Below are 13,334 nucleotides of genomic sequence, written 5' to 3'. Positions count from 1 at the left end.
GAATCTGCAGACAGGTCTTCTTTACAAAGTCACAAAGTTAATTTAAGAAAAAGACGGCGACCAGGAAGTAGGTCTTTACCAACTTTGAGAAGAAACAAAACACCCTGTTGCAAATTGCAATACAATAAATTAAATATGCTAGTGTGCAAGCCAGTGGAGGATTAATTAGCCGTTCAGTGATGATGAGGGTGCTCTCTCGTTTTTCTTGGCACGAGGATAACTCCCGCTTCCATCCAAATACGATGCTAACAAAACAGCTACGACTAAGGGCTTGTTCGGTAGTTGGGGTTGTTTTTCCCCAGGGAAAATACCACTAGGCAGGGATTGGGTGGATCCCCTCCCACCACCCAATCCCCACGTCAATCCCCTTCACCGTGGGATATAATCCCCTTAACCCATGGGATCTAAGTATATTATTGGTGTGGTAAATAATAGTGAGTGGTGAGATATCATATCAATTTAATAGTCTCACTCCAGAAATTTCAAAATATTATGCACATAATTCGAAATACGGCACAAACAAAATATAATTTTTCAGGAAAATACAGAAAAAAGATATATAAGGAGATCACATCCAACGGAAATCCCCCATATTGAGCCTTTGGTGGTCTTATTGGCGCATACCACGGTGGGGTCTTCGACTGGGGTGAAGTCGTAACAAGATAGCCGTAGGGGAACCTGTGGCTGGATTGAATTCATCAATTTTTGAATTATGGACTTGGCGGTAGTGGTCAATACTAACTGCACCGTCTAAATGCTCCCTGACCAAGTTAGCGGGATGTTTACTATTGATTGGTTATAGGCCTTCCTTCCAAGCATCAAAGAAAGAAAAGAGCAAAGCAATTCCATCTTCTATTCGCTGGGATCAAGCTTTTCCTCTGCAGGGGCCTTGTGCAATAAACCCCCTACGGGCGGTCACCCATCGTCGTAAAGTAGTAAAGGTCCCCGCGCCAGTGGTAGTGAAGTTCTCACTCCACGTCGGCCGGCCGCCATGAGGTTTTCCGAAAATGCCTAGAAAATTACGAAAATTGTAGAAAATTAAAGAAATACTGAAGACCTGCTGCAAAATCCATGTCGTAATTGTTACAATATTGCAAAAAAAAAAAGGCAACCAACATTAAGAGCCAATACACATTGAGATTTAGGACACACAAATATCTCTCCCAGTTACCAGTATCAAATTGAACAAGACATAACTTGAGCTTCATTGCCTTAATAGTTCTATCTAGTAACAACACTTTCCGACATACATCATAATACATTTCCTTGCATCATTGTTGCAGCAAACAAAAGGCCCGTGGACATCACATATCAGAAAACTGCACACCAAAACAATATGTCAAAGTTAGTATAATTATTTGTGTCAAAAGCCTGACAGGCACCTGTAAATACACTTCTAAAAATTCAGCTAACTGTTCATTAATAATCAGCTAACTGCATACATGTTCATAATCACAGAAGGAACATTTCGTCAAATCTTCAGCCCATGACCAGCCCCATCTAATCTAACTTTTGATTGTAAGTAATTCCTCTACAATTTTATTTAATAACTTAGAGACTATCCACATGAATCAGACATAATTAATTCTTATTAGTACCATAGTAGCATATGCACCTTAATCAAAAATTAACTAACTACATGCCACAAGACAATTCAACAGATCCTTCAAAGAAACATGCACCAAATCTATTTCTGGATTTAGGATAGTAGGAGTACCAAGTACTAACTGGGAGCCAACAATATCATGGAAAAACATGACAATCTTACCCCACTTTATTTTCTTTTTCAAACCAACAATATCATGAAGAAACAGGACAATCTCATAATACCAGGATACTAGTGACCAACATGGTCATGCATGCTTCATCTGTGATTAGCCAACATGGTCATCCTTGAAGTTCCTCTGAACAGCTCCAGAGGAAAAACGGGATGACAATCCTTGTGCCATGTTCTCAGGATCTAAATTGACATTTTGCCGCCCAGCAGTCAGGTCCTTCTCGCGGTCACAAGGCTTCCATGGGTGGTTGATGGTTCCCTTCCCTTTCTTCTTTCTCTCGTTGCTTCTGCTTCTTTTCTTTTTTTCCTTTTTGCTCTCTTTATGCTTTTGCACGAGAGATACTGATCGTTTGGAGGAATTGTATTTATCCACCAATGAAGCGTCTGAGGTTTTACTCTTTTCATCATCTGCATCTGCAATTTCCTTTGCTTTGTTGTATAGGCTTCTAATTAAGTAGCTGTGACAAGCACGATAATATTATTCCATGTAGATCATTACATTCATAGTGCATAAAGGGCATCGTACGTACTAAATATCACAAACAAATTTGTCATTAGAAAGACAGAAACTCCTGTTTTCACATCTTCCTAAGTTCAACCGGGCCTATTTAAGAACAATCACCTAAAAGATGATGTTCTTTACCAAACGCTGCATTCAAGATTTCAAGGTTGAAGGAAACATCCTTCTCTTCCTCTTCCAACTCCCTCTCCCTCCACGGAGTGCGCGGCGAAGGCGGCGGCGAGCTCGGGCGTGGGCGGTGGCACCCGGGAGTGGGCGGCGGCTCTCGGGCGTGGCCGCGAGAGGAGCTCGGGTGCACGGGGAGGCCGGATCCACCGCCGCCGGGCCTCGGGGAGGCCGGAACCGCCGCCGCCCGGCCGTGGGGAGGCCAGATCCGCCACTACCGGGCCGCGGGGAGGCCAGATCCGCCGCCGCCGGACCACGGGGAGGGCAGCACCGACCTCGGTGCCGTCGACCATGCTGCTCGTCTCCCTCCTCTCCGACCTCGACGCCGTCGACCGTGCTCCCGCGGCTCCCTCCTCCGACCGTGCTGCTAGATTTGATTTTTTTTTTCTTTTTTTTTTGCATGTTATTCCAGATGATGCACATGTTTTGATCTGTGTAAATGATGTTTGATCTGTTTGATCTGTGCTGATGATGATTTTGTATTTCATGTTTGAATTTGGAAATGAGCGGCGAATCTAGATATGGATTTGAATTTTAAAATTAATGAATCAATGGGCAGCTGCATGGGTATTTCTTTTTGGGCCCAAAATAGACTTTCACTGGAGGCCGATTTAACATAGCCGCCAGCAAAAATCCATTTTCGCTGACGGCCGTCTTAAGCCAACGCCAGCGAAACTGGATTTTTACTGGCGGCTGGCTTAAGATGACCGCTAACGAAGATCTTGATCTTCACTGGCCTTTGCTTTGTGGCGGCTGCTCCATTTTTTCTTGCGGTCAATAACCGCTAGCGAAGATCTTGATCTTCACTGGCCTTTGCTTTTTGACGGCTGCAAAATCCGCCAGCAAAAATTCAAAATGGCCACCACGAAAAATGGTTTTCATAGTAGTGAGATGACCATTTGAGGTAGTTTAGCTACTATCAAAATTGGTGTAGCCTATGATTTGACATGACTCACCGAAAAAAAGAAAGATAAATCGTTATTTAAATGAGGAACCAATTCAACTGATAAAGCTTCTTCATTCCTTACCTCCAGCCCCACCTGCTATCCAAACCTCCAATATAGCCTGACCCGAATCGAAGGCACACTAAACACTGCTAATCCCCCTACTTTAGAAAAGCCTGGTCACCCATCTCTCCTCCCATGAACAATGAATCATCGCGCAGAGTAAGGTAGAACATGATTACCATGGCCAGCCAAAGGGGACCCGAACCACCACGTAGAAAGACAAATCTACCTTTTTAAATTTTACGAAATTTTATACTGTAATCTACTCTCTCCGTTTATAAGTCGTTTGACTTTTTGTTTCTAGACCAAATTTTTAGAAAAATATAGTATTATTTAAAAAAACAAATATATATTATCAAACTATATTCAACATTAGATTTAATAAAACTAATTTCATATTTTAGATGTTTTTAATTTTTTCTATAAACTTGATTGAACTTTACAAAATTTAACTAGAAAGAAAGTCAAAACGGAGGGAGTAATTAATTGGAAGATCAAATCGGCCTATAAAGTTAGATCATTTATAATGGCAGCATACTACTCGTATATTGTAGCGTAAAAGTTCTGTAATATTATAAGGCTAATAAATAGCTTAGAAAAAAAATATTTAATTGGTACTAAAATGTAAAGTTATAGAAGAAAGTGTATTTTTAGAAGTGTATAAAACATGAATAATCCATCCATAATCTATGTCGCCATTATGAGAAATTCTGATGCAGGACTAATTTCTACCGGAATAAGTTCACCTGCCATCCCTTATTTTTTTGACATCCCTTATCCTCAATATCAGAAATCTTTACCCCTAAACTATATAAAACCGTGCAATTTAGGTCCCATAGTAGTATAGATATCTAGTTTCACTGACGTGGCATCCTAGTTAAAAAAAAAGTATATGGGAGCCCACATGTAAGTGAGAAAAAATAATATGGGACCCACGTCTCTTTTTTCTTTTCTTTCTTCTCCTCTTCTCTCCTGCTCTCTTCTCGTGAGGTCGCCGGCGGCAGAAGAGGGAGAGACGGCCGGCAAGCCCAGCCGAGCTCCGCCACCTCGAGAGGCTCTGCCGCCGCCGCACCCGACGGCGACGACGACGCTCACGTGCGAGGCTGCTGGATGCTGGCCTCTTCTTCCCCCTCTCTAGTGTTCACACCTATGATAACTAAAGAAGGAAGGCTCACGACAGTAGGTGAACTTATTCCTGTCGAGGGCGGTGCGGCCGAAATCGAACGCTGCGGTGGCGATGTGGAGGCATGGTCGGAGCGTGGCGAGCCGGGGCTCCCTGCAGTTGGGCAGCAACGAGCGCCTACCTGTGACCCCAAGACGGTGTCCTCTGGAGTACCCAGCCATCGAGAAATAGCCTGGGATGATCGTGCCAGACGGTGGCGGCAACCGAGGAGGACGGGACCGACGGCCGCAGGGCTATCCATGGTGATGGCGCTGCTCGCCGGGTCACCTAGTCACCCGGTCATCACCGGCATCTTCGACGGTGGCGGGTCGTCGTCCATGGCCAAGACCGCCAAGATTTCATCGCGTGGAGGCGGGGATCGCAGAAGGAGGGGTGGATCCATGGCGATGAGGGAGAAGGCGCCGCAAGCTTTTCGATGGAGGAGCTACCCAGCCACCTTATCGGGGAGGTCCTGACCTCCGGCCGCCTCGCCGCCGGGAACCTCGCGAGGCTTGAGGCCACATGTCTCGTGCTCTGCCCGCTCGCCGAGCACGCCGTGTCAAGACTATGCGTCGCACGTGCGGCACTCGCGGCCATGGGCCCTGGCCCGCCACGCGCGGGGAGCTCCTGGAGAGGTGCAGCGGCAGCTGGAAGAAGGTGCTCAGGTTCCTGCAGTCCGTCGAGCAGTCGTCCGGCACTGTCCATACCTCCTCCGGCCGCTTCTCTCGCCCTCTCCCTCCTAGGCTCGCCGGCCTCCTCTCCTCCCGGTGCCCCTCACCCCCCCCCCCTCGGGGCGGTTGCTTGGGAAGAAAGGAGAGAAAGATGTTGGTGGCGCGGGCCCCACATATTTTTTTTATTTTAACTTTGCTGAATAGAATGCCATGCCAGCGAAACCGGGCATACAAACTGCTATGGATCTAAATTGTACAGTTATGTATAGTTTAGGGGATGAAGGTTTCTAATATTTAGAATAAGGGATGTCAAACAAACTTGGTGGTGAACTTGTTCCATTTCTACCTGAAAACATGGGCTTCGGGCTTCTGCTGGTTGACAGGGATTGGATATTTGGGCCTTCGTGGGCAATATAAAGGGCATAAGGCTTCCAAGTGCCAACCATGGCGTGACGGCACCGGAGACACGGGGCCACGACTGCGCCCGCGCAGCTAGTGGCTGAACCGGCGGAGACAGGGGATTTAGGAATGGCCAACTCTATATATGGCCAAAGGGCCCGCCCAGCACGGCCCGGCCCAGGCATGGCTGGGCACGGCCCAGCAGTCATCGGGCCGGCATGACCCGATAGGCACTTCGTGCCAGGCCGTGCCGGCCGATGGGCTGCACCTCCCGTCCAGGCACGGCCCACCAGCTGTCGGGCCGTGCCGTGCCGGTCCGAAGGCATGGGTGGCCCATCGGGCCTTTTTTAAAATAAGTCTATTTTTCGTCCCTCCTCTTTGGGCTATTTCATATGTATAGGTAAAATAAGTCTATTTTCCATCCTTCCTCTTTGGGCTGACATATGTATAGCTAAAATAAGTCTATTTGCCGTCCCTCCTCTTTGGCTGACATATGTATAGATAAAAAAAAGTCTATTTTAGATCCCTACTCTTTCGTCCATGGCATATAATATGTCTATTTTTACTCCCATATTTTTTTTTATCGGGCCTAACTGCCAACCCATCATGCCGGGCCGGGCCAACGTGCCGGTGGAGGGGCCCAGGCATGGCCCGGTGGTCGGGCCGGGCCGGCATGGCCCGGTGGTCGGGCCGGGCCGGCATGGGCCCGACCTCCGTCGGGCCATGCCGTGCTTGGGCCGGGCCAAAATGCCGTGCCATGGGCCGGGCCGTCGGGCCTCAGGCCTTTTGGCCATCTATAGCCAACTCGTGGATGTGTGAATTGCAGTCATAATTAGTTCTGAATGTTTAATATGTAGACATGTACTCACAATTACAACCGTATCACTGACTTGCTGTGGCTGACCGGCACTCGTGTGTTACATTACAACCATTATGTTCTTTTCCATGAGTTCCCGACTCATCTCCCTCATTTTCCGCATGCACACTTTCAAACTGCTAAACTGTATGCGTTTTACAAAAAAGATTATATAGAAAAATTGTTTTAAAAAGTCTTATTAATCCCTTTTTGAAGTTTTTTATAGCTAATACTTAATTAATCATGTGTTAATCTATCGCTCCATTTTCTGTGCGAGGGGGTTCCCAACTCCTCCAAAAGAACACAGCCTACAAATTAAGATGCTAACAAGCCTACAAATTGCTACTCATTTTTTACGTATCTATTATGAGATTAAAATTTGGTAGCCAATAGTCCAATACTGGCTAGCAAAATCATCTCTACTACCCTTATCTTATGCCATAGCTTCAACATGAGCCATTCTTCTATTTTTCGTCCTGATTTGCCACTGAACTACAGCAAATTTTTTTCTTCGATCACTCACCTTTTTTATGGATAATAATATGTTTGTTTATTGAAACGAAACCAGCCGAAGGGCTCCAATTATATTTCAATAAGCGGGGATAAAAACCCAACGGGTTAAATGAAAAGAAAAAACAACTCAACTACACAAGTCTCACCAAACACGAGGCCGGCTGAACAAGCGCAACACACCGAACACTGCACACACCATCCAACCAAACAACCAACAATGGCAAAGCCTAAACATAGGGTATCGTTGCCGAGCTTGCCGCAAAGTAACAAGAATGCTTCGACCACGTAGAATTTATGTTATCGTTGCCGAGCTTGTCACCTCTTGCAACACAGCAGCTCCGACTCCACAGCAAAAGTGTCATCAATGCTAAGCCCATTATAGAGCGATCAAGTAGCTTCCACTTCCCACACGGACATCAGCCAAAGCCATTAAAATCCATCACATAAATACGGCTGGCACACAATGTGTCTTCGTTGCCTAGTTTTATTGCACCCCCAACAACACAACTCTGACTCTACCTTGCACCGCAAGCAAGAAACTGGAACCAAGGCAGCGAAGGCCTCATGAAAACACCTAAACCATTGATGTGGAGGCAGAAGGCCTTGAGCCGAGTAGGAGCAAGAAAACAACCATTAATGCACCAGGAAGGCTCTCCAAAGTGGCAGCACCATAGAGGACATGATGTGAAACGCCGTCGCCGCTTGTCCGAAAATCCAAATCAAGGTTTTCACCCGGAGTGTGGTGTGGTAGGAGTAGGGATAAAACCCCACAATGGCGCCTACAAGGAGGGGATCTGCACCATAGGGCGTCGCTGTCATCAAACCAGGCAAAATCACGTCTAGCTTTTCGCCACCGTTTCCCCATCCAGCCCCAACACCCAAGCCAGCTCAAGCGGACACATAGGACAGTCCGTCATCTCGACGTCGTGAGCTCAACAAAGGCACCACATCTACCCTTGCCACGGAGCTCCCAATGACCCAATATGGAAGCAGATCGACCATAGAAGGGGAGGAGCAACATGGAGGGGAGAATGTTGGCCAACAGAGGGGTGAACGACTTACTGCACACCTGGACCGTCACTGTGCCACCACCAACCACAAAAAAATGCAGTGAAAGGAGAAGGTGATGACCCCGCCACCACGCACCACGTGTCGCCATTCATCGACATGCATGCCCCGAGCCTCCAGATTCAAACACCACCAACCTGGCCAAATCTGGCCAAGGCGGCCATGGATCTGACCCCTCCCTGAAGCTCGGGCCGCCGACCCTGGCCATCCACCACCTTGGAGCCATAGCATGAGAGGGACACCATCGCCATGAGCACCTACTTCGTAGCGCCACCGTGTCGGTGCCATCTCCATCACCGCGAGTGCCCGCCGTGTCACCGTCGCTGCAAGCGAGCGTGTGCTCGGAAACTGGCTCCGCAGCTTACGTCCTAGTGGTCGCGCTAGCCGCCGTCGGCATGCTCAGGGTGGCAGTGAGGAGCAAGGGAGTAGGGAGGAGAGGCGGAGGTGGCGGCTAGGGTTTCGCTGCCCGAACCGGTCCCTCCTGGAGTGACTAGGGGGGCCACAGACCAAAGCAACTCCCACTTGATGTTTTTGAAGTTATCCCACCTAGGACTTGGGATATTAATACGTAGAAGCTGTTTTGTTTGCTCGATGCAAATTCCCTAATCGATGGTTAAAATTTCACCGTAGCAGTGGTTTTTATTCACACAGTAGTGCTGCTTGGTTTTATATTTGTATCTTTTTCTTTGCAATTTTTCCGGTACATTAGAAACTTGAGTGCTTTTGAATCATTCGAAAAGGACTCATGTACTACTTATATATGTGTTATTTCAGCTCTCTTAACCAAATTGTTTTGCTCACTTACCAATGACCACTATAGCACCCATCAAAACATGTTGGATAATGGAAGGCTTACAATCTAAACTCCGGCCTCTTCATACCTATGATGCATACCGACAACAAACCAAGTTCAATACACATTTAACTCAGAATTAGGACGACCCTCAACCAAAACCAACCCATTAAATGAAAAGAGTCTTAAACTCTAATCTTGTAATTGAGAAGATGCATCTCCCTGCACGCGGTCAGACTATCTACCACACCTAGCCAGTAAGAGAAGGCTTATGGACAAAAATGTTGTGACATGCATAACCTGGCATATAGCTAGCTAGTGTTGTAGTTTATGATATTGAATTGAATTTATATTACATAACAGTAGCTAATTGCCACGGAATCAAGTAGCCTACGTTCTTACACCAGCTTCCATATCATTCTCCTCTCGTAAAGTGTGCCACCATCGCATACCACCAATTCTAGATTGGCGCAATGACAGTAAGAAGTCAACAGTGATCTCCTCGAAGCTTAGATATTTGAGGGGCATGAGAAACTCAATGCCTAGAGGGACCTCTTCCATGCTGCTTAGGTTTATTAGTCTTAATCTTTCAAGGCTCACCATGGCACCTTGCTGAATATCCATCCTCTTTAGATTAGGCAAGTCTCTTAAACGTAGAACCTTCAGCTTGGGAAACCATCTAGTAAGGAAGACCAGCTTCTCTCCGTTGTAGGCTCTGGTGAAATGTAGCTCTGTTAGATTTAACAACCGAGAAAGGGATGGCAAGGGATCCTCTTTTAGTTGGGACCAAAATAGGCGCAACGAGTACAGATTTCGTCCCCCGGCATCTTCTTGGAATAGAGGAGACTCTGCACCCAACATGGTGTGTGCCAATCGTCCACTTAAACGTAGTTTATGAAGGCTTGGAGGAAGGGGGTTCAAGCCATCCAACTGGAGAACATCATCCTCATCACTTGCCGTGATACTTAGGTAGGACAAACATTTCATCTGAAGCAGCGACTCATAGAGGCGTTCACAGAGGCTTGCCTTCACTTTCCATAATCTGAGACCTCTCATCTGCCTGAGCTCTCCTAAGCATCTAACAGACTCATCCTGAGCTTCCAGTGCTTGTAGGGATTGTAGGCTTGTCAAGTTCTCAAGGCCCCTGGGGATGCTTACACCAGTGCACCACCTGAAAAGGCGCCGATGTCGATCAGTCTGTTTCTCAGCAAACAAGTGCCTAAGCTTTGTCAGCTTGACAATGCCTCTAGGAAGCTCCAGTATGCTAGATCTGAAGAGGTCTAGTGTTAACAGGTTGGTTAGCTTCTCGATAGACTTTGGGAGAAACTTCACATTTGAACCACGAAGACCTAAATGGCGGAGATTGAATAGATCTCCAATAGCATCTGGAACCGTGCTGATGGGTAGCCCACTTAACTCCAGTATTGACATATATCTGCAATTGTCCACTACTAGACATAGTATGCTGGATGATGATATCATACTATTATCCAATGTAATGACTGATCGAAGACTATGCGCACAAGAAATTTCTTGATCAATGTCCTTATTAAGTTTGTGTACTACCAATCGGCGTTCATCTCTATCCTCATGTTCCCAACGTCTATTATCTTCATCATATGCAACGCCAAAACATTCTCTTCGGCACAAGTCAACCGCCAACTCATGCATGATATCATGCATCCGGAATGATTTTATCCTGCCAAATGAATTCCTGTCAATTAGTTGTAGCATGTTCCTGTTAACCAATTCCTGTAGATACCCTTCAGCCACTTCCTCCATTGTGCTTCTACCCCTCTTACTGATGAATCCCTCCGCTATCCACCACCGTATTAATGCCTTTCTTTTGAGAAGATGATCCTCCGGAAACAAGCTGCAATATAGGAAACAACTTTTCAACTGTGTTGGAAGGTAAATGTAGCTCAAGTAAAGGATATTCCTGACATGTTCCAGGCTTGGATTATTTATTAACTCCCAGTCGAGCTGGTCATGTATTCTCCTCAGTTCCTCTTTGGTCTTGTCACGCACAAAGACAAGCCTGCCAATAGAGACAATTGCCAGAGGAACCCCCTTACACTTGCTAACTATTTGATCTATCAAGTGCAACAGTTCTGCATTGCACTCATGATTTGTCTCCCTTGGAAAAGCTGTTCTACAGAAGAGTTCCCATGATTCCTTCTCACATAGAGGTTCTAATGTTATTCTCCTGTCTGGGAAAGCAAGTTGAGCTACATCATCGATACGTGTTGTCACAAGTATTCTGCTCCCTTTGAGATTAGGAACATGTGCTCCAAACAAATCATTGATTACTTCTGGCGCCCAAACATCATCCAATACGATCAAACACTTCTGGAGCTTTAGGAATCTCTTCAGCTCTTCACGAAAACCTCCAGTATCCATGTCAGTAATGTTACCCCAATTAGTCTTTTTCACATTTCTGGAAAGTTCAGTGATCAAACATTTTAGAACATCCTTGATGCAGTAAGATTGAGAAATCGAGACCCATGCATGACACTGAAACTTTTCTTTCTCCCTCATGTATGCATTTGCTGCCAAGGCTGTTTTTCCAAGCCCTCCCATTCCATGCAGCGTAATTACTGAACGTTCCAACAAATCATCTGCCAGCCACTCTTCAAGTGTTTCTCTATTTTGATTGACCCCAACAAGATCTTCTTCACCAAGGGAGCGTGAAATGCTTGCTAGATGTTGGGACCTCTCAACAATGTAATTTGAGCTGTCATTACTAGGATTATTACCATCACCTACCATCGAAACCCATCGGTCTTTCGCCTAGAATAGGTGCATCAGGTTGGCTTCTGCATCCTTAATGGACAATGCTATCTTGTTTAAAGAGAGCAGAATATTTGGTCGTGTGAATCCTTTCTTCAGATAGGTACTCCATCCAGTATCATGTTTATGGGAAACAAGTTGCAGGTAATCATCCACAGTATCTTCAATTCCATGTGCCAGCATTCTTATCTCTTCCACCCAGATTTCATACGTCTCATTATTGCGATTGCGTACATCCATTCGAGAAAGGAATTGATGTATCAGCCTGAGCTCCCTCTTGATGCGGCCCATGCTTCCTTGAAGCTCTGTTATCTGCGAAACAAACTTTTTGAATTTTGAAGTAGCTTGGTTGATTGCTTCATTTCCCAAGGCAACACAAATCTTCTTCACAGCTAAAAGAATCACGGCTTCAGCCATTAATTTCTCTGCACAAAACTTTGGGGACAGCCAGATTCCGCCCCAGGTATAGCTTGAGTATATAATTTTTCAAATATTTTTTTATGCAGTATAACCTGAAATATAAAGGATTGTCATAAGTGCTACACTTGAATGCCAGACCTATCAAATTCAGTGGTAGACAGGAATTGGATTTTTTATGTGAGAAGAGGGCCTGGAATCTCGGTAAAAGAAATATTCAAACGATTCTGCAATTGAAATAAGAAATTTTAGCTTCAAATAAGAAATTACCTTTTTGGCGTTTTCCTTGGGCTCATCACTGCATATGAAAATGAAGCAATGATACATAGGAAAAAGATACTTTTTAGAAATTCAAGCAAAATGAGTTTACATCTAATTTACAAATTCGGTAAAGTTCAGTTTTAAAGCTGATTTATGTTGACATACCTGCTATTAATCTGACAGTCAGATCCCCATTCCCTGAGCTCTTGAAAACCTCATGCGTTTCTGAGATAGCTGCGTCCCTTAGAAGGATAGTGGTGGTTGCTCTTGCTTCTCATATCAACCTACACTTGTAGTTTCTTAGTTATATCTTTGAAGAACATGACTAGGCTGATGACAGCTTGGTGATGTTTTTTCATCTACTCTCAAAAAAAATTACTCGAGAGTATTGTAATCAAGTAACGTTTAGGAGAGAAACCATGTTTATTCCCTACCATGATTCAGACTGGCTCAATGGTTATCTACCACTTCATCCTAAACTAACGAGAAATTTTTGTTACTGTCTTCAATTTCAGTCAACGGAAAAAAATTAAAATCATATTTTTACATATATATCAAGGTGATCAATTCGGACTTTGCTTGAGGGTGCAATCATGTCGTACCGATCGATCGGTGACGGCAAAAGATTATTTGGTTATTTTGTTCAGTGTCAGCAATCATTTGATTTAGCATTGGGTTACTTTACAAATTAATAAACAGTAGCGTTCCTGTCGTTGCTTTCTGAGAATCAAACAACTTGCCCAGCCGAGAATTGAAGCTATTTTTTACTAATATATGTACTGGTTTTTCTCAGTTAATAACACCAAAATGGTCCTGCTAACACAACTTGCAGATAACATATATGGAAAATGTTGAAACAATTCTTTGAGCTTTGCTCAAATCCATGAGCTCCCAAACAACTACTCTGTCAAAAAAATATCTGATAAAATAACATC

General features: G+C 45.0%; 1 protein-coding gene and 1 long non-coding RNA gene across 2 annotated transcripts; both read right to left on the bottom strand.

The window, feature by feature from the left end:
• Positions 1-1,040: 1,040 nt before the first annotated feature.
• Positions 1,041-2,513, bottom strand: LOC136355915 (uncharacterized). Its single transcript, XR_010740494.1, has 2 exons — positions 1,831-2,513; positions 1,041-1,319 (listed from the first exon to the last, which is right to left on the bottom strand). It is a non-coding gene; the product is annotated as an uncharacterized lncRNA (long non-coding RNA).
• A 6,557-nt stretch (positions 2,514-9,070) lies between these two features.
• LOC4323952 (disease resistance protein RPM1) lies at positions 9,071-12,833 on the bottom strand. Its single transcript, XM_066309179.1, has 2 exons — positions 12,565-12,833; positions 9,071-12,436 (listed from the first exon to the last, which is right to left on the bottom strand). Exon 2 carries the CDS (start codon positions 11,698-11,700, stop codon positions 9,322-9,324), a length of 2,379 nt encoding a protein of 792 aa, XP_066165276.1. The 5' UTR covers positions 11,701-12,436; positions 12,565-12,833; the 3' UTR covers positions 9,071-9,321.
• Positions 12,834-13,334: the final 501 nt, after the last annotated feature.

Source organism: Oryza sativa, chromosome 1, assembly GCF_034140825.1.
Source record: "Oryza sativa Japonica Group chromosome 1, ASM3414082v1".
Lineage (NCBI taxonomy): Eukaryota > Viridiplantae > Streptophyta > Magnoliopsida > Poales > Poaceae > Oryza > Oryza sativa.
Note: the sequence above shows the minus strand (reverse complement) of the source record. Positions and strands in the feature narration are given on the sequence as shown.